The sequence below is a fragment of the Chlamydotis macqueenii genome, chromosome 1, assembly GCF_036417535.1.
Source record: "Chlamydotis macqueenii isolate bChlMac1 chromosome 1, bChlMac1.mat, whole genome shotgun sequence".
Classification (NCBI taxonomy): Eukaryota; Metazoa; Chordata; class Aves; order Otidiformes; family Otididae; genus Chlamydotis; species Chlamydotis macqueenii.
The window spans coordinates 28411237-28431236 of record NC_141556.1 but is presented as its reverse complement, the minus strand read 5'-3'; the positions used below and the strand labels follow the sequence as shown (position 1 = coordinate 28431236).

The 20000-nt window shown below is 36.4% G+C and overlaps 1 protein-coding gene across 3 annotated transcripts in view; it reads left to right on the top strand.

The window, feature by feature from the left end:
* The window catches only part of FOXP2 (forkhead box P2), a 429772-nt gene that overhangs the window by 362471 nt on the left and 47301 nt on the right, over positions 1-20000 (top strand). For 2 of the 3 annotated variants that reach the window (XM_086747580.1, XM_086747593.1), the window contains 5 exons: positions 4628-4765; positions 5937-6134; positions 7636-7801; positions 14362-14575; positions 16215-16319. In XM_086747580.1, the coding sequence (XP_086603706.1) occupies positions 4628-4765; positions 5937-6134; positions 7636-7801; positions 14362-14575; positions 16215-16319 (821 nt within the window). The remainder of the gene's footprint in view (positions 1-4627; positions 4766-5936; positions 6135-7635; positions 7802-14361; positions 14576-16214; positions 16320-20000) is intronic. The other variant, XM_086747588.1, reaches the window with a different exon arrangement.

Sequence of the window (20000 nt, the reverse complement as noted above, 5' to 3'; positions counted from 1 at the left end):
CAAGATGCTTCGGAAGCGTATAACCTTCTATAAGCTGTATAAAATTTGACACTACGTACCGTCCATTTAGAGGGGTCATTACGTATTCTTGTTCACTGGAAATGAAGAGCTTACAAATACCACTCAGTTCATTCCCAGCTCTTTTTAATATCGTAAAACCAGAAAGATTCAAAAGATTATTGTTGTAGACACTCTACACATTACCAAAGTGGGAAAAGAAGAGATGTGGTAGTTTCTTCTTTTAAAATAATTGTTTCCTGCTAAAGAGCCTGATCCTCCACTGTAAATGTGTGGTTTCACACCTACATTTATTCTTAAAAGAAGGATCCTACAGAGAGAAGTTTCTCCATTAAATGTTTAATTACACTTCTTTCAATAAAACAGAGACACGTGCCTTGCTGAACAGTTCTGTTTTCATATCTGCCACTTAAAATATCATGTGACTTTAGATTAATTACTTAAAGGTTGTGAGTTTTTCCCTCTATCTGTAGGAAAGAAATAATTCCTCCATACCTTGATCTGGCTCTGAATGTGACTAATATATGTGATTTTGCGATTCTCCTCAAAAGCACTGAAAACTAAGGTGAAGTTTTGCATGTAGTTTTCATTATCGATACCTGACTTCCAAAATAAAAGGAACTTGGAATAAAAATAATGTGTCTCCTTTGGTTGTATTTGTTTTTAATCGAAGTCAGATTGGTCAACATTTCTTGAAAATGTGTGCAGTTTTTCAAGGCTTCTAAAAAATGCAAAATTCTACTGAAGATGCAAGCCACTTATGCTGCCTTTCATTTGTACCATTAGGAATATAATTTCCATAGGTAACATAAAAAATACAAATTTATGTGATTCCTGTTACTGATTAGTTCACAGGAACTACACATGAGCATTTACCTCGCAAGCTCCTTTACAGGTGAAGCTGAATTTTTCGTGTATGACAGAAGAGTGGTGGTAAATACATAAGCTCTATCTCCACCATTTCTCTGTTAAATTGATCTGGAGAGAAAACAGTTTTGTTAGTCTTCAGAGAAGTTTGTTGTTCATTTCTGCAGCTGTGTTCACCTATCTGATTTGCACTGTTAATGTTTACATTGTGTGTCGTACTGCTTCTTTGATTAGTACATTCACATGTAGTAATAAAGCAGTTTACAGTTGGTTTTGCCTGAAATGCTATTTAGATATGTTAAAAAAATTGTTTGTTTATGTATCTGTAGTTTTGTTTAGTGGGATTTGTAAACTAATCCAGAGAAATGGAGGACAGTCTGCATCAGAAACATGAGAAACTCTTCAAAACATGAAGCCTCCACCAGGGTCCATCATGGAGCCAACAAATTTACGTGTTCCTCAGAGGCTGTCCGACCCGTTGTGTTTTGTAGGGTTGCTATACCTGGTCATCTTCATGACAGAGTTGGGAGTTCAATTTATTTGAGGATGCCTTGTAACAAATGGGTTGCAGTCATAAATAACGTTTCACTCTGTCTCTTCAGTTTTTCATGTGAGTTCTGACTGAGAATTTGTTGGGAGTTTGTGGCCCACTCAAACCACCTCGTTCACTCGATCATATCTTTTCACTGGATCCCTCTACTGTCCTCTACCTGAACTGACTCCAGATACATTGAGAGATTTCTATGAAAAAGAGTCAGAGTTTGCCTCTTTGCTACATTTTTGTAAAATCAGATCAGAAATCTTGAAAAACACAGACACTAAACCAAAGAAATACGCCTAATGCACATAATTGGCCATAAAATAAAAGGTTTCTGATAGTCTTCCGACACGGATAGCACAGTAACGCTATGCTAGTAAGAAATAAAGTGCAGCCTGGTATGTCACTGAAGACTGTGAAATGTACCAATTTATATTACCTAATTACAATTAGAGAAATCTCTTTGCTTAATACATTTTGGTAATTTAAAATTCAAGCCATTTTCAGAATGCCTCAATCACAGATATATGTCAGATATGATACACACATATGGATCTTCACATGAAATTATGTTGAAAGCAGTATTGTCTACATAAATGTGTGTTTTTACTAATTATTCTTACTGCCAATTTTTCATGCTTTTGTCCATCCTCCTGAAAAAACAGTGAATTATGTTCTCACAGTTGAAAGTGACAGTTGAAAAATACGGGAAAACAAATTTTAAGATAAAAAAGTTCTTAGGGTGTACCACAATGCAAGTCTGTGTCCAAATATAAGAGCAAGTACATAGTCAGGGAGATTCAGAGCAGGTACTACAAAAGCTAGCAGAAATATGCCTGGTGAAGAGGAATCTGGATTTCAGACTATTTTTCAGGAACAGAGGACTCTTGCGGCAGCACAAGTCATACTGCACATCTTCCTGGCTAGAGTCTTTAGCACAGAGCATGAATAAATCAGTGCCACTTACTGAGCTAAGTTGGTTATCACTCTGTTTAGATCAGAATTTTTACTTCTATGTTTGAAAATATACAAGCCAGGAAAGATAGAGAGGATGTAAAGGCAAGAGGAGACGTGGCGTAAGAAGTGTGCAACACCTTCACCATTTGCTGTGCATTATAGTAGTAAGCATGTGAGTCATAGGAAAATTCTTGCAGGGTTTAAAGGTTAAAGGTAATGCTTTAATTGGGAAGGTGTCCATCTTCCTCTCTGCCTTCTCATTTCTGTGTGACATGTGGAAGTTGAATAGTTGAATAGTGAGGCAAAATTATTACAAGACGGCAAGTTCAGACCTCACAAAATCAGAGGAAATTCTTATTGACTTCAGAGGGAATTGAACAGTGGCTCAGTCTGTGAATTTTACTCTTTGCTCACACATCCCAAAGTTGTAAATACATTTTTATCCTGCCCTTAGGACCGACTAGACTTAGAAAAAAAACGTTGTTGTGTAGAGATGTGGTGTTTCCAGTACTACAAAACTCCTAGGTGTCACAAAGTGTAACAACCAACATCAGCCATCTGAAAGTTAGGTGTCTACTCAAAGTGAGTCTACACTCAGTGGAGAGAGACAGGCACATTCAGAGAGGGGTTAGTCCCATGTTAGAACAGATGCCGAAACTAGATCAGATAAACCTTCCTCAGGATTTCCTTACCCTGTTGACTATAGGAGGCTGTGATAGCTGAGATTCAATTAGTTCCCACAAGCGTCTGATTCTGAGTGGGAGTCTGGTTTGTCTTTTCCATTTGTATTTTAGAGTAAGACCTTCAGAATTTTTGTTCTTCAAATTCATTTGTTGCTTGCAAAAGATTATTAGACTTTTTAGTAATGGCTGGTACTTTTACTTTCAGACTCTTAATTAGTCAGTCTTTAAGACTATAATTTATGCTGTGATGAATTGTGTGAAAAGTAGTATTCTGTGTAATATTAGATGAAGTAATTTCTTCTAAAAGTAAACTTCAGGAGACTTGTTTTCCTCTAAGTGTTACATTTATGCAAAGTCTTTTGGGATAGATTCCAGTAACAGAAATATTAGAGAAGTTTTTCCTCTTAAGATTTGTTCATGATTTATTTTATTAATAATAATATTATCTTTGCTGATTTACAGAAGACTGGAATGTCCTACAAACATCTCACAAAGCAGTATTTCTGTGCCAGCTTGCTATTATATACAGAAAAAACATTTGAATTTTCCTAGACAAGCGAGTGGCTGCTTTTTCATGGGTGGAAAACTTGGCCTGCTGACAGCTATTTGACTGTGGCCTGGTTAGCTCGAGCAATGGTTTCACACTGTGTCTGCTGCAGCAGCTCAGCACTTACCTCAAACTCTTCCGTGGGACTTTTTGCTCTTACGTGTACAACCACACATACTTGCTGTGTCTTTCCTGAGAGCATGTGTGTAGGTGGGTGTTTATGCATATGTACACGCTTCATCCCGGTATATAATGAATGGACAATAAAACTGTGTCCAAAAGAGCACCTATACAAAAAATGCATTCTTAAATTTTAGTGGACAAACTAATAATCTTATGACAAGGTTTTCCAATTTGCAGTTTTCAGTTACGAGTGACTGAGAACACATTTCTCTCTCTGAGAGAGAGCAGGTGACTGTGACGCTGGCCCTTGCTCCGTACTCTGATACGTCTGTGGCATTTTTATTCCTGTATAAATCAGACTTCCTTAAAAGACTAGCCGAGCAAGAAAGGTTTTCTTGTACTGAAGTGCTGTATTACGCAAATATTTTTCTAGGCTAAGTGTCTTTATTGTGTAAAACATTTACTGCTTTAAGATACTTATTTTGCTGCCTGTTTTAATCATATCTTTTGAAACAGTCTCAATAGATTTTTCTATTCGTAACATTATGACACTTGATAAGATGATTGATTATGAAGTGTTGAGAGCCCTGCCATGTGATCATTTATTTTTAAATACACGTTTGTACTAGCCAATGCTTAAATTTCTTGCAGGAATGCATAAGAGATGTGAAACATAAAGCTTGAGTCTGATCGAATCTGATGCCTCTGGAAATAGAGTGCCACAGTACTGTGGTCTTAAAATAACAGATTCTGACTGTAACTGGAACTTTGCAGTGATAAATATTATGTAAAAAATTATGGTCCATCTTTGGAACAAAATAAAAAAAGGCGTACAGCTGTGGTGCCGGCAAACTAAAATGTGTTTGATGATGATATCTTTCTTTCCCTGTGCAGGTGCCTGTGTCAGTGGCCATGATGACTCCCCAGGTGATCACCCCTCAGCAAATGCAGCAGATTCTCCAGCAGCAAGTGTTGTCTCCGCAGCAGCTTCAAGCACTTCTCCAGCAGCAGCAAGCAGTTATGTTGCAGCAGGTAATGTGGGTTACCTGCTTTGGACTATTAGCACAGGGCATTCGCACAAGTGTCAGCCAAATTTTATGGGTCTTATTTTGTAATATTTCATAGCTCATTACAGCAAAAAGAATGAAAATAAATGTGAAACTTCTCAGTCTTTAAATTTCTTGTTTTAATTGCAGAAGTGTGAAATTGCGATTTTGAAACGTTAACTATTATATTAAAAACAGCAGCAGCAGCAGATGCATTACAAATACCGAACAAATTGATATTTAAATTTTCAAGTGCTTAGGCACATTTTAATTGTCAACTTGCCAAAGGAAGTACAAATAGAGTTGTAGATAATTGTTGCTTTAAAATTCATAACACTGCAGTGCTCCCTTTAGTCACATAAATGGTATGCGGTTATGAAATTTGAACTTAACAGCTCCTTTCATCATGGGAAGAAGTTTTTTTATTTTGGTTTTTTTTTTACATCCAAAAATTTGTCCCAGATAAGGCTAAAAAGGAGGAGGAGGTTGTTGTTTCCTTAGCACAAAATCTGGCAGCTGAGTGAAGAATCCATGAACTTGTTACTCATACAATAACTGTAGTGTCAGTGATAAGTACCTCAATGTAACGCAGAGTGGATTTTTGGGTGCGTGGTTAATTGTCATACAGAAAATGATGTGTCTGTTTGTCATAGTCATAGCTCAATCACTGTATGTTTAAACACGTTAATATCCAGTACTATGATTATTACAGGCAATTCACCTTCAGTTGTGAATCCAGCATCCTGCTAAAGAGATTGACAGATTAATTACTTTTTTCCTCTAAGAAACAGACAGTTTAGTTTGGCCTTAGTGATTGTAGGTTTCTTGCAAGTGGATGAGTACAGCTTCTGATTTGTTATATAGGACATGTGAGGAACTTAGGTATAGTTATTTGAGGAGTTAATTTGGCTCTTGCATTCCCTTTAGAATACAGATTTTCTATACCCTTCTGTTTAGGATGTTTTGGAATCTGCATTGGAAAATTTCAGAACCGCCTTGGAAAAAAATGTATGTAGATCTGCCTCTTCAAATCACATTTTTGTTATGAGGTGATTCTTAATCGCTACGCTACCATATGCCAATCTAGAAGAGTTTAGGAGATTTATAATACTTGAAACTTTTGCCTTTATTTATTAAAGTCAAAATGGTTTATTCAGCAACAACTACAAGAGTTTTACAAGAAACAGCAAGAGCAGTTACATCTTCAGCTTTTGCAGCAGCAGCAACAGCAGCAGCAACAGCAACAACAGCAGCAGCAACAACAGCAACAACAGCAGCAGCAGCAACAGCAACAACAGCAGCAGCAGCAGCAACAGCAGCAGCAGCAACAGCATCCAGGAAAGCAAGCAAAAGAGGTAGGAGCTAAGACCCTTGCTGATGCATACTAGCCTGAGCTGTCAGAAGCTCAGAAAAGACAAGACTAGTTTGGATTTTTTCCTGTAGCAAGGATGCAGCTATGAAAGATTTGTTCTTATGTTTTTACCGGGCTTAATAGCAGTGCTGGTATAATTCTCCTGCTCCCCTTTCTGAGACGTAGGATTTGAGCAGTCTGGTGCTGCTGTCGTCTAATGTTCGCTAATGAATCCGAGTGTGGAAAGAACAAGCTGTGTGGTGGACACCGTACTGATTATCTTGTATTCACAGGCAATCTGTGTTGGGGAAGGAGCCTTACTTTTCTCAGTGGCACAGCTCAGAGAGCATGCAAATTTAGTCCATGGCTGAAAAAGAGCGATTGAGCGCAGATTTCAAAGTCACAGGCCCCTGATTAATGAACTGCTACTGTAGGTTTGGAGTGGCGAGTAGAAAGTTACAGTTTGATGTGCTCATAAATCAACCTGACAAGCGGGTTTCTCACGCCTAGCTTGCACTTGTCAGCAAACTGCATCAAATATAAACATAATACAAACAAAACATGTTGAAGTAGTTAAATTGATCAGCAGGTATCCCAGACGTTGTCTTCAAGCTGCCCATTATGCAAACGTCGAGGAAGCAGTTGTGACCTCCTGAGGCTTTGTTTCTGTTTGGATTTGTGAATAGAATTTCAGACAGCCATCAACTACGGAATAGAAATTGCTCCCGTATTTCTCCGGAGGCTCTGGGCAATCCACATGACTTGCTCCATTATGCAGTCTGTTTTCCAGTGAGCGCATCAGAAGTTTCTCTTTTCCCCAAACTAGAAAGGAAAGGTCTTCCACAGCAGCTTGTCTTTCTCTGAAGTGTGACTGCCTTCTCATACCCTCCTGAGTCTTTGCAGACTCCAGTTTGTCTTGAAATGCCTCACAAAATTGGAACTTATACTTTTGCTCCATAATAGGGCACTTCGTTGCCTTGAATGCAGTGCTGCTTTTAATATATTCCAGCAAGAAAGGAGAGCGAGCTAACAGGCCAGTGAAATGAAGGCTACATCCCAGTTTACTAATAGATCACTGGAGACCATGTTCATGGGCCACTGCAGACCAAACTCAGTCAATTGGAAAAACAAGAGTGCTTTTGAATCACAGGCTGCTGTAAAGGGTTACACTTTTAGCATAGATAAATTTGTTATCATGTGCCATGAGCTGGGCTTTTTTTTTTTTTCCTTTTTTAAACAGCTCTTATATACTTTCTCTTGACCCTTTTCTTTAGTGTGTCATTAAGTGTATCTTGCCATTTTCCCTAACACCTAATAGCTTGAATGAATATAATAGAAAATTTCAAATGCTTTCACTCCCTGAGTATTCTACAAATAACATTATTATTTAATAACTGAGATTAAAGGGAAAGAAGTTGATTTTACATTTTTGGCTTTCTGGCCTTCACTGCACACTTTACTCTTTGCTGCATTTGCTTTTTTTTTATCCCCTCTTCTACTTGTAGCAGCAGCAGCAGCAGCAGTTGGCAGCCCAGCAGCTTGTCTTCCAGCAGCAGCTCCTCCAGATGCAACAACTTCAGCAGCAGCAACATCTGCTGAACCTTCAGCGTCAGGGACTCATTTCCATCCCACCTGGCCAGTCTGCTCTTCCTGTCCAGTCTCTGCCACAAGGTATTTGAGTAATATATGATTGGAGTAATTTCTAATTCACAACTTTTTCAACGGTTCTATTTGCATCTGAACTTCAGCGGTTTCCCGTTATGACACTTAAACATACTCTACTATTAGAACTTTATTACTCATATTACCAAATTTTCTTGAGGCTGATGAATTTTACAGCATACTTTTGTGGAAAAAAAACAGCTTTTGAGTCTTTTTTTTTCTTAGATATAAGATGCATATTTATTAGCCTTATGTGCTGAAAACAGTTTCTTATAGCAACACAATTTAAGCACTATTGCTTTTGTCTGAAGAATTATTGAAATCTGATTTAGTGGAAATGTTATAATTTCATTTAATATAAGCGAACAGATACCAAATATATCAGAAAGTGGTATTAAAGCCATTCCAAAACTCACTTCTTTTTTTTTTTCCTAAGAAAATAAAGTGTTTGGCGTTGAAAAGCACTTTGAATCTTCAATTTATGACATACGAATTTAGAGACAAACTTTAGGATTCATTTTCTTTGCTATGACAACACATTTTGAAGGTGATGACGATTCCAATAGTAATCAATTATGACTGACAAATAACAGTAAAAACTTCCTGGAAAAAAATATTCCCATTGTCAGTTTGATCAAGATTTCTCAATGCTGAAAATGAGCTCAAACTCTACTACTTGACACAAATGCATTCATGGTTGAAAGAAAATAGGACACACACTTTTGAAAAGTAAATTGACTTGGAGATAAATGCTGCTTACATTTCAAGATAAAGGCAAAGACTTCCCATCTTAAGGATTCTGTCTATAACCTGTGAGGTATGTGTTTCTGTTTGTGTTACCATACAGAAGTGAGCTAAATGTCTGTCATAAAAATTAATACACTGGTCTCTGATGCTCCAGTCCTGCAATGAGCGTTGTTTAGACTGTGTTCATGACAGTTAACATTACTTTTAATTGGTCTTTACGCATGTATCTGGTTCCTCCGCCAGATGACTACTATGAAATCAAATAGATGAGCGAAAGCAGAGTACACACTATAAAGACAACAGGGTAGGAAAAAAAAAAAAGACAGAAAAAAGGCACGAGAAAGACTTACTTGGTAAAAACCTCAGTCCCTGGAAAGCAGAGATTCCAAATAAATCTCTGAATTCCATAGATTGTATTGTGCAGAAAAACTATGACACAAGATTATCTAAAGTCATAAAAATTACAGCAACTAAAAAGAGTCCTAAGTAAGCTATCACACTAAATAGTATTATTTGAGAATAGCCGTGAGGAGGCAAGTTGATTCATTAATTTGGACACATGAGACTGGTAATGCTGGTTTCCTTTTGTACAAAGTCACACTGGACCAGAATAGAAAAAAGGAATTGAAACACAGCCTCCCTCTGAACAGCTTTACTTCTGCAACCTCCTCTTGTGCCATCTGTTGCAAGAGAAATTCCTCAGGTTTTCTCTCACGTTAAGCAATCCCCATAGATTTCCCACAGCACTCCTACCCAATTGCATTGATATTAATTAGTTTAAAGCAACACTCATTCATCCACTTCTAAGTAGAAAAACATAGAAAAAATAATACCTTTTAAAATGCATTTTAAGCAAACTCGTAAACACTTATTTTTAAGAACTTTATTTTCCTCAAAGAATTGAGTGTAACTGAAGTCATGGCAAAAAAAAGATTGATGATAAAGAAACAAAAAATTACAAAATTTTACAAGTAAGATATATCTGGATGATTCTTTTTAAAGTAAATTTATCTCTTGTTTGCTTCTGCTTTGATAGTTTATAATGAATTCCAGTCAAGTAATTCTTGCCAAGTATTCCACTCAAGTATTCCAGTCCATAATTCTTCCATTTTTGTCTCCTAGTTCTGGTGTCTAGTGTATGTAGGATTCCTTCAGATACACAAGTTAATTTATACTACCTCAGTTTTTCATAGCCCTGATGTGGATGTGCCAGTTTAAAAAACATAAGACAGCTTCCCCTGGAAAACCTCTCTGTATCTCCAGAAAGGCCAATCACTTTGTGCCAGGTGAGGTGAAGTTAGAGTGATGAGAGTAAGAAGGAAAGTTTTCCCAGCAAGATGCTAAAATGACGAGATAACCTAATGCAGAGTTGTGACCGGCTCGGAGTTCTTTCTGTGGGCTTCTCTTACAGCACATTGTCTCTTTCATAGGAAGGTAACAGCACCCAGTCCAGTTCATAATAATGTAATGAAGATTAATAGGCTTCACATCTATTGAGACTTTCTCGTAAATCTTAAATTTACACCTCCAAATACATCCAAATATATCCAGTATTTAATCCAAGTAGTACCTACAAGATTTAACACAGATGTTCTTGCATTGAGATTTGCATAAAAATAAGAGGATCAAACTTCTTCTTTTTTTTTTTTTTTATAAAATTTAGCAAATTTTATGACAGACATTTTCTGTGGCAGTATTAAATTAAACCTTCAGAATTTGAGGTAATATGCAGTGAATGTGGTAACAGGATGCTTTTCTTCTTCCACTGTACTGCAAGATCATAGAATCATAGAATCATAGAATGGTTAGGGTTGGAAGGGACCTTCAAAGGTCATCTAGTCCAACCCCCCTGCAAGGAGCAGGGACTTCTCCAACCAGATCAGGTTGCTCAGAGCCTCATCCAGCCTGGCCTTGAACATCTCCAGGGATGGGGCCTCCACCACCGTATAGAGAGGTTATATAGAAGGATTTATCTATGTATAACACAAATATTTTTATATGTATCTGTTTAGAGTTACATTGCAGAGTTATATGAATGGCTAGAACAATGAGAGAAATGCAGGGGGATTCATGTTTATAAGTTATTGGTCATAAAAAGTCCTGTAAACCACGAGTTGTTGGTGACAGAGCATGAGTTTTGCATTTCTTTAACTTCCAAGTACAGCTGTGAGGTTTGCATATATAAACAGCATTTGCTTCAAGTATAGTTTCTGTCTAAAGGACAGGAATGTTTACGATGTTTTCTTGATAGTCAGGTATAGGAAATAAGATACAAGAGGTGTTTTAGCATTTATTTTGTGACAAGATCTTCACTATGCCATATTCAAAGCCAGTTGTTCCTCTGAGTTACTTCCATGTAGTGCTACATTGATGCTAGCTAAATGCAAAGCACTGTAAATGACAACAATACAAAAAAAAACCCTTAAGTTTTGATCAGACCATGTAGGAAAATGAAAAACAGATGCATGGATGGGTTTTGTAAGTGGTAGTTTTATTAAGTATTTATTCAAACATAAAAATAGAGTGGATATTGGTGAAAAGAGTTATAAAACTGACCTGAAAATCCCAAAATTCTTGGTGGTAGTAAACTGCATAGAAAATCAGTAATTTGCCCTTTTCATTATAGTCCCTAATTTTTATCCCACTCTGGATCCTCTTCCTGATCCTTTCTCCTTTCGTGTTGTGTGGAGAGGGTATTTTGAGGGTTATCACAACCTCTGAAACTCTAAAACTTACTCTACTTTTACATCCAGACTAAAATATCTGTCAGCCATTTTACAGGTCTCTTGTAAAATGGGACTCAGACTTTTTTAGATACAGAAACTACAAAATTGCCATAATTTACAATTAATTACAAATCCGCTTATTAACTTTATACTTTTTAAGTGCCTGCCCTTAATCCTTTTATCCTAAAAGGCAGCCTTTCAGAGTGCTCTGAAGAAGTGATAAAATTAACTAGCCTGAGCCTAGAGAAAGATTTCTTTCTGATTCTAAAAAAGTCTAGGTGAGTGTGGCAGCCTGGAGACACAGCTCCATCCGTAGCTTCATGCTGAGGAAAGGGCTGCCCAGCATTGCCCAGGGGGGCAGGAGACCCCTGCCCATGGGAAGGGCCATTGCTTCAGCCGCTCACAGCCCTCATTTGTACACCCAGCTTCTGAGGTGGCTCTTATTCGGCTCCCCCAGGGCCCCAAGTTTGATGATCTCTGATGAAAATTTTCTCATTGCAAGACACAATGATATGTTTGCCCTCTGATTATTCAAACAGATGGGTTTATTCTTGGTTTTTATTTTTTTCAATACAAAATTAGTTTATTTTGTTCAACAGCAGGAGGAAGGGAAGACTTTGAAGTAAATAATGTGCAGTGTATATCATACCATCTAAATGAATACATTACTTTTCATTTTGATTTGTGATTACATTTGCGGGTAACTACTATTTACCACGCTAAAATGGGTTATTTGCAGTCTTGCTGCAACATACCTCATGAACACAGCAGTAATTACTTACCTTCATTAAACAATTACAACTAGTATTACCATCACTCCCGTTACCTGTCTCTCTAATGCAGTGAATTAGAGCCTGGCTTTTTTGCTTTCTTCCTCAAAACCTAGGTTTTTGTTGTACAAATACGATATAACCTCCAGTTTTAAGACTTACATGCCTATCAACTCTTTTTCACTTTGTCATTAACTGAGTTTGCCAATGGGTGTTGGTATCTAAGGCAGGAAAGCAGGACACAAAATAGTAGTCTAAAAATGAGCTCCTTTCATAATTTAAAAAATATTGAATACCTCCCAACCAATTTGTTTCCACACTACCTCCAGAAATTATTATTTCTGTAAATCACTACTAGTCTATTTTTCAGTAGCTTTGAATAATTCATGATGAGACAGCTATTGAGAAGTATTAAGGAACTTACTGTACTTTTTCATATTTTTTTTTTGTTTAATCTGTTTCAGTAGTCTGAGGTCCTGTGTCTTCAAAGTAAAACATTATCTAATAAACAGATTTGCCAAACAGTGAAAAACAATCTTTACATCTTTCTAATATATCTTGTTTGCCAAACAAAATTACCCTCAATTAAGTGTGAATGAATAGATATATTTTAAACCTTTCGTGAAGGACAGTAAGTTTGAGCTCTTTCATAAAATAAAAAGAGCAGAATTTTAATTCAGACAACATCAGCATTTTGAATGTTTTATGTTCTAGTAGATCTAGATACTGTCAGCATGTCTTACCTAATTTCACTTGTTGAGACGAGATACAGAAGACAGAATTAGATTTTAAGATACCCCTGGCGCAGACCACGTCAGGCTGAAAAACCTGGCTGTAAAACCAGATCTTTCACAAGAAGCTCTCTGGGCTTCTCATTCTTTTCTGCATTTAATTTAGTGTTCTTCAAAAGAGAGATGTCAAACGTATAAAGACTGACAGTGACAGAAGGTGTATATATTTCTGATGAGCTCTTCATCTTTAAAAATCTGAATTTCCTACCTTAGCTGCATGTTCGGTGGCAAGATAAGAGAATGCTCACAGCTCTTCTCTTGCTCGTGTTTTGGGAATCTTTACTTCAGGCAGAAGCACACTGCAATGGAAGTTTCCATGACTTCGTGCTGAGTGCTCAACTCAAGCCAGGCAACCCTAACACAGATGTATGAATACGTTCAACGAGACATTGCTATTTGTGGCCGACGATGAATCCTAGAAGCTTCGAGTTTCCAGGCTACAAGTGGAGCAGAGAGCAAATTTAAGCTCTATCTGCAAAGATCTGGTGGCTGAACTCCAGGGTAATGCTGTGCATATAGCAGAGAAGTTTGAGAAGCTCTTCAAATTTTGTATGGCTGCCCATCACCCCAGGAGAGTGGTGAGACAGAGTCTCCTTTCTCCTAGCCAAACCCTCTGATTTGTTTTCCACATTAGGGCTGGACAAAAAAAAAATAGTGGAGGAATTTGATGGTCTCCACTATGTGTAATTTCACCTGTGTAGAGGGAGTTGTAAATGGGCCAGTTCTGTTGGCTTTCTGGTTCTCTGCTGCTACAGAATGGTACTGAAGAGCTTAAGCCATCACCAGTATTTCACTCTGCGCTGTGGTGATTTTGTTCTTCCAAATAGTCACTTTGGTTTTGCCCCTTAAGACACGTTTTTAAGTGGAACAATTTTGGTAAATATTAAGCAGGACTAATGAGTATGTGGGTGTCATTAATTAAAGTCAGATGCATTCTGCTCAAATGTTAAACCTGTTATGATCTCATTTATTTAATTTTTGTCTTCTGATTTTTCTCCCTCCAATCTGCTTCCCCTACTCCCTGCTCTTGTTAAGGGTTTAAAAAGAATAGAAATGTTTGTATCCTTAGTGTAATATGGTTTTCTATTTTTTGTGATGTTTGATTAAGAGGGATTATAAAATCTGAGTTAACTGTGGATGCATTGAATTATGTTTCCATGTCAAGTAATTGATTAAGCAGACAATAAAAATCTTGTCTGGATGTATATTTAGGGTTGATTTTTTTTTTTTTTTTTCAAAAAGTAGTGGTAAGTTCTTTGTAGCTTTCACTCTTTGATCCTTGAGCAATGTTTTCAGAAGGAGTATAATATTATTAAAATTGGTCGTTTCTAATTGACTGTTTATAACACAAGAGAAGACAGTTAGATTACCTGGATTCTGACACAGGAAAAATGAATTTATGTTTTACTACATGTTGATTGTGCTGGAAAAACAGCATCAGCTTTATTGTTGGCATTAATCCATTAATAACACTGAGCTCATTATATGAAACTCTTTATTTTGTTATATTAGTGGGGCTCTCTTTCATTTTATAGCTGGCTTAAGTCCTGCTGAGATTCAGCAGTTATGGAAAGAAGTGACTGGAGTTCACAGTATGGAAGACAATGGCATTAAACATGGAGGGCTAGACCTCACTACTAACAATTCCTCCTCTACTACCTCCTCCACCACTTCCAAAGCATCACCACCAATAACTCATCATTCCATAGTGAATGGACAGTCTTCAGTTCTAAATGCAAGGCGAGACAGGTAATTCTGATGAGATTTCAACTGTGCTTATCATTTGATGTAAAGCTGTTGTTTAACACCAGAAGTCACCTTATTTCCAATCACAAAATAACACATAATCCAGGTTACTTAAGAGATCGTGGAGACCTGATTTTTCAGGTTGTTTATCAATATGGCATCTTTTCCAATAAGATGTCTAATTTTGCAGATGCAATGACAATTACCTGCCTATGGTTTTACAACACGTGAACTTATAGTAGTTTTGGTAAAAATTAGAAATCCCAGAATAAAATGTGCTAGTTTAGAGATGTAAATGCAGAATTGTGGACGCTTTTATAGGCACATAGTTTCATTCATATTTGAGTTAACACATCTGGCAGTCAGGCCCTTACAGCTGAATCACATTGCTGGTTTAGTAGGAAGTGTACATACATCTTAATTGTCAAGGCTGTAATTCAGTGCAAAGATTCCCTGTAAAAAGTGCTTTAAAAATTAGTATAGTAAAGCAGTTTTCATGTTGTTTGTATCTTGTGAAAAAAAACACTAAGTTTTCCTTCTTATGTGCACGACAGTAACACAGTTGGCACATTTCAGACAAATTTTCAGTGGCGTTAGTGTAATACAGTGGGATTCAACCATATGGATAAAGTTAAAATAATTTTTCAGACATGTTGACAGAAATTCTTAACATTTTCTTATTTTCAAGTAATGGATTAAATGCATACAAGAGTATCTGTAGCACTTACTAGTAAATGTATTAGTATAGTCAAATGTAGATGATCTCAATATAACATGAGATTTAATTTGTATTGACATAACCTAATTTGTAAATAATTGTATTTTCAAATAAATGTTCCATTTAATTATTTTAATGTTTATAATAAGAGATGATAATTTAAGTGTCTCTGGTCCTCATGTGACTGTGAAAACACTTTTCTATGATTATTTTGTATTATTTAAAAACTGGTACTTCTCTGAATACCTTTATAGTAGTACTTCTACTTAGTATTACCTTTGTGATTATATCTCAGAGAATGGGTCTTTGCGTCAGGATGTGTAGCTGACGCCCACCTCCATGGGGCAATCCCCTCAATTTCTTTGATAGCTGTATGTGGATGAAACTATTGTGGAGGTTCCAAAAAAAGGCATGGAACACAGCTGGGGCTTTTTGTGAAGCCAAGTAGCTAATGGAAGCAATGCTTTTGAACAAAAATATTTATTAATGGAAGCAACTTTATTTTTATACACATTTAAGCAGAAAATCCAAATATTTTGTAGTAACATTCACAATATTCATAAATTCTGACTGTCCATCTTCAATATTTCTTCTCAGAATTGATCATTTTTGAGTATATTTTTTATTTATAGGTAAATGTTACACCAAGGTCATATGGCAGAATTAGCATATGGTATTATACAGTCATCTTATTTTTTCATCCTTTATTAACAGTCATCTTTGGCTCTATTTCTTCTCTAATTGGAACATCATCTAGCCTTGGCAGTTGAACTGTTCAATAGAACGATTAAATTTTTCTGACTGCTCTGAGCTAAATTGACCTGTTTTGACCTGTTTGTCACTGATCGTAACCTGACAGGCGCTAGCAGCCTCCAACGATTATGGCTTTTGAGATGAATCTGATGCCTTATTCTTTTGCTACAGCTCGTCACATGAGGAGACTGGGGCCTCCCATACTCTCTATGGTCATGGAGTTTGCAAATGGCCTGGCTGTGAAAGCGTTTGCGAAGATTTTGGACAATTTTTAAAGTAGGTGGATTTTTATTCATTGGTACAGGGTTGCGTAAGGCAAGGGAAAGAGCACGATAGCAAACAAAGTTTTACTGTAAATCATGTCAGAGATTTTTTTGTGTATTCTAAGCAACTGGATAATTGAGGCTATCTGCAAAGGGTCAAATTGTTATCCTTTCTTTCATGTCGAACACTTTTGCAGGCCTTTCAATAGCACAGTGTTTAATCCTCTTATTATCCTTTACTAAAATGGAGCCTCAGAAAATTTGAAGAGATGCTTTAGAGTGTGTATTGCATAGCAGAGGTATGGAAAAGTATATTTTAAATTCTGACAGTTTGTGTATAGTAGGAATTAGTGTGCATAGTATAAATAAAAAAAAGCACAAAGGACTAATCATGACCATTTAACTCTCACTTGCTAATATTTTTTTTTGCTTTTACTCTTGTATGTACACAAGATACACAGAAAAAAAGCACTGTGAACAGGTGCACTTGCACCTTTCAGGACTGAACAGTGATGTCAAAAGTTTTCACTTGTAGTATTTGGTTTTGCCAGCTATTGTTTGAATCAGAGCATTTAGCAAATAAGTGACACAGCTTTTGTTTTTCATCTGCAGCTTCAAACTGCAGTGGGTTTCTGCATTTTTTTTGTCCTTTTTTTAAAGTGGTTACTAGTACTTCTATGTTCATTTGAATTTTCAACAACAGCACTGATTTTCTACCTGTGTACATTATGGACTGGTCTTTGTCAGAAGAGCTGTACCCTTTTTGGCACGCAATAGATCTTAATGGAAAGCTACAGATAGGCTTATATAGATGAGTAACTTCAGGGGCTGAGACTCTTATGTTGTCATGGTGCAGCTAACAGGGTGAATGAACTGTTTCATGCTTCATCAACAATTAAGTTAATTAGCTCATTTGAAATTGCACTGCTTTGTTGCCAGGATGTTGGCAGAAACATCAAAAAGATGTGTTTACAAATGGTAGACTACAGGGTATATACCAGAAGCACCTTAACAACAGACCATAAGTACTCAGTATCGCAATAACTTTTATAACAGAATTATAGCAATACTTTTCATAAAGTATTTGCAATGCTTTCTCCATCTTTCTTGCTGTGTTTCAGTTTTAAATGAAGTAACTTAATACTGACTTGCAAATCTGAGGTAGATACCACTCGTGATAAATTGTTGTTTACAAGTGCAGTAAGTGGAACATCAACATAGTGGCTTATTATTGTAGAAAACTGTATAGGATGTAAAAGAAACTGATTTGCATAAGTTTGTATTAAAAGGAAAATGAAATTCCTAAATTGAACGCAGTGTTCTAAGTATTATTAATACTAAGAATTTAAATTAATTTAACTCAAGAATTCTCCTTTTCAGGAAAAACTACATTTTCTAAATACGTCCATCCTTCTAGGCTATAGTGATGCTAATTCTGTGGGCAGACTTTGCACATCCATTATGTTAGGTCTCTTATTACAATCCACAGTCACTAAAACCATTTTGATTAAGGCAGTGTAGTGCTGGGTTTACAGATGCTCTTGCTTTCCTGAACCAAATAACCCTGGAAAATGTGAAAGCAACATATAACATCTTGATAATTCTAGTACAGAATCAGTCAGGGTTTGCAGCAGTGTCATGGCTTTTGTCCTATGCACCAGTGAAAAATGTTTGAGAATATTTTATTATTTCTTTTTTTCATTCAATCAGTCTTCTATGCCCTTAAAACAAATAAGAAGTCATGGTGTTGAATAGATGAGGTTATTTATGAAATAGAAATATTCCTTCATTTCACACTAGCATTAAGATGGAAATCAATACATATACCTCCGTTAGATTCTTTAGTACCTTTTCATGTTCACACTAATGCAAAATCCTCATTACAATTAAAAAACATTTTCTTTCAATTAAATATCAACTTTTAGTCCAAAGATTGACCATTTTTCCAACCCATTAACTTTATAGGGGATGACAGGACTAATGGCTGTAGTTTTCAAGGCTTTGCTCTTAGTCTAATCTTTGTTACAATGTTTTAGGTTCTCTGACTTGAAACAATATGATACCTGTGTGAAGAGAGTTAATGCAAGTATATTGTACCAAAATGAAATATTGATAAGATACACTACTCCAGTCTAGTAGTGTGTATTTCTATGGTATGCTGCTGACAACTTTGAGGAGTGTCTGGTTTATGAAGTGAACTCCAACTTCTTGTGCGGAGAAAATGGTTTACCTAGCAGCTTGATGTAAAAAAAAAAAGAATACTGTGCAGAGCATCTGAGAAGGAGGATTAAGACAGAAAACACTGGCTTTGCTTCACTTTCCTAATAATGGAAAGGATTTAGGGTCAAGTGATGAATAACTTGCAGTAAACAACCTCAAGGCACAAAAGCTATTTTCACCTTCATTTTTTTTTATCTAGTATGAACTGTTTTTATTTTTAAGACAGTTTGGGAACAGTCCGATTATCTAGAATTCTTTTGAGATCTTCTGAATAGCTAAAGAAGTTATACTTTGTGTGCTGCAGACTAGGTTCGTATTTGGAAACATATGCATTGGTTTCAAGAAAGTATAGCTGATCTTCTCCATAATATATTTTTCTACATACAGAAAAACCCACTCCTGTGTCTTTCCTTTGATATTCTTCAACTCCAGACACAAACTCATAGTTTATATTTTATGGAGCAATTTTCCATCTTGACAAAATTGTGTTAGATTACAGTTGCTCAGGCACACAAGATCAGTCTCGACTGTTTGGTAAAAACAACAGCTTTTGGCTTAAGAAAAACTTCAAAATGTAAAGACAGATCAGAAAAAGTCAGGACATAAGTAGAAAAAGATGACAAGATTTAAACAAAATGCCAGGCACTGAAACAATTAGAAGAGTGCCAAAAATGCTCATGAAAATTCAGAATTTTACCATAAAACAGGTGTTGACAGAAGCTAACCATTTTGCTGGTCTCTAAGAGAGGAAGCCAGTAGATCCCTAAAAGCATTTAATAGTAGTTCTTTGTGATTATTTTTTAAATGTCAGAGTGCAATAACATATGACAAAACTTCAGTGTATTTTGTCTGCAAAATTAATTATCATTCCATTGCTCCTAAGTCAGTTTGAGTAGGAAGGATTTGACTTTTAGAGCTTAAACCAAAAGGTTTACAATAAAACATTCCAGCCAGCAGACAAGTGTTCTTTAACCTGCATGCAGCAGATGCCAGCAAACCTAGCACAAGCTACAGTACAAAGACAGGTAATGTTTTCATCTATATAGACAAGGGGAAAAAAAATCATGCTACAGAAGATAGGCCAGCTTTCCAACAGATTGTGTTTATTTCTGGGGCAAGAGAGCACATTTAAAAGCCTAGAAAGAATAGTGACCAAGGATCATATCCAGGATGACAAAAACTAAACCATAAGAAAAAATAACTTAATAAAATATAATCAGTGCTGTATAAAACTTACTGTGGTTTTTTTTCCTCTTTCAGCTGGAAAGAGATATAGAGCATTATGTTCTTTTCTTCTTAGTGTGCATTGTCCATTTTTTTTTTGTCTTTGGCTAGATGGTGTGGCTGTAAAATTATGACCTCAAGGATCTTCTTTGAACTTGTCAGAATGTTGTTTCTTTTGGTGACAGTGCCACCATCTCTCAAAACTAAGGCATCTGACATAATCAGCTAAATGAATAGTGACAGCTAACAT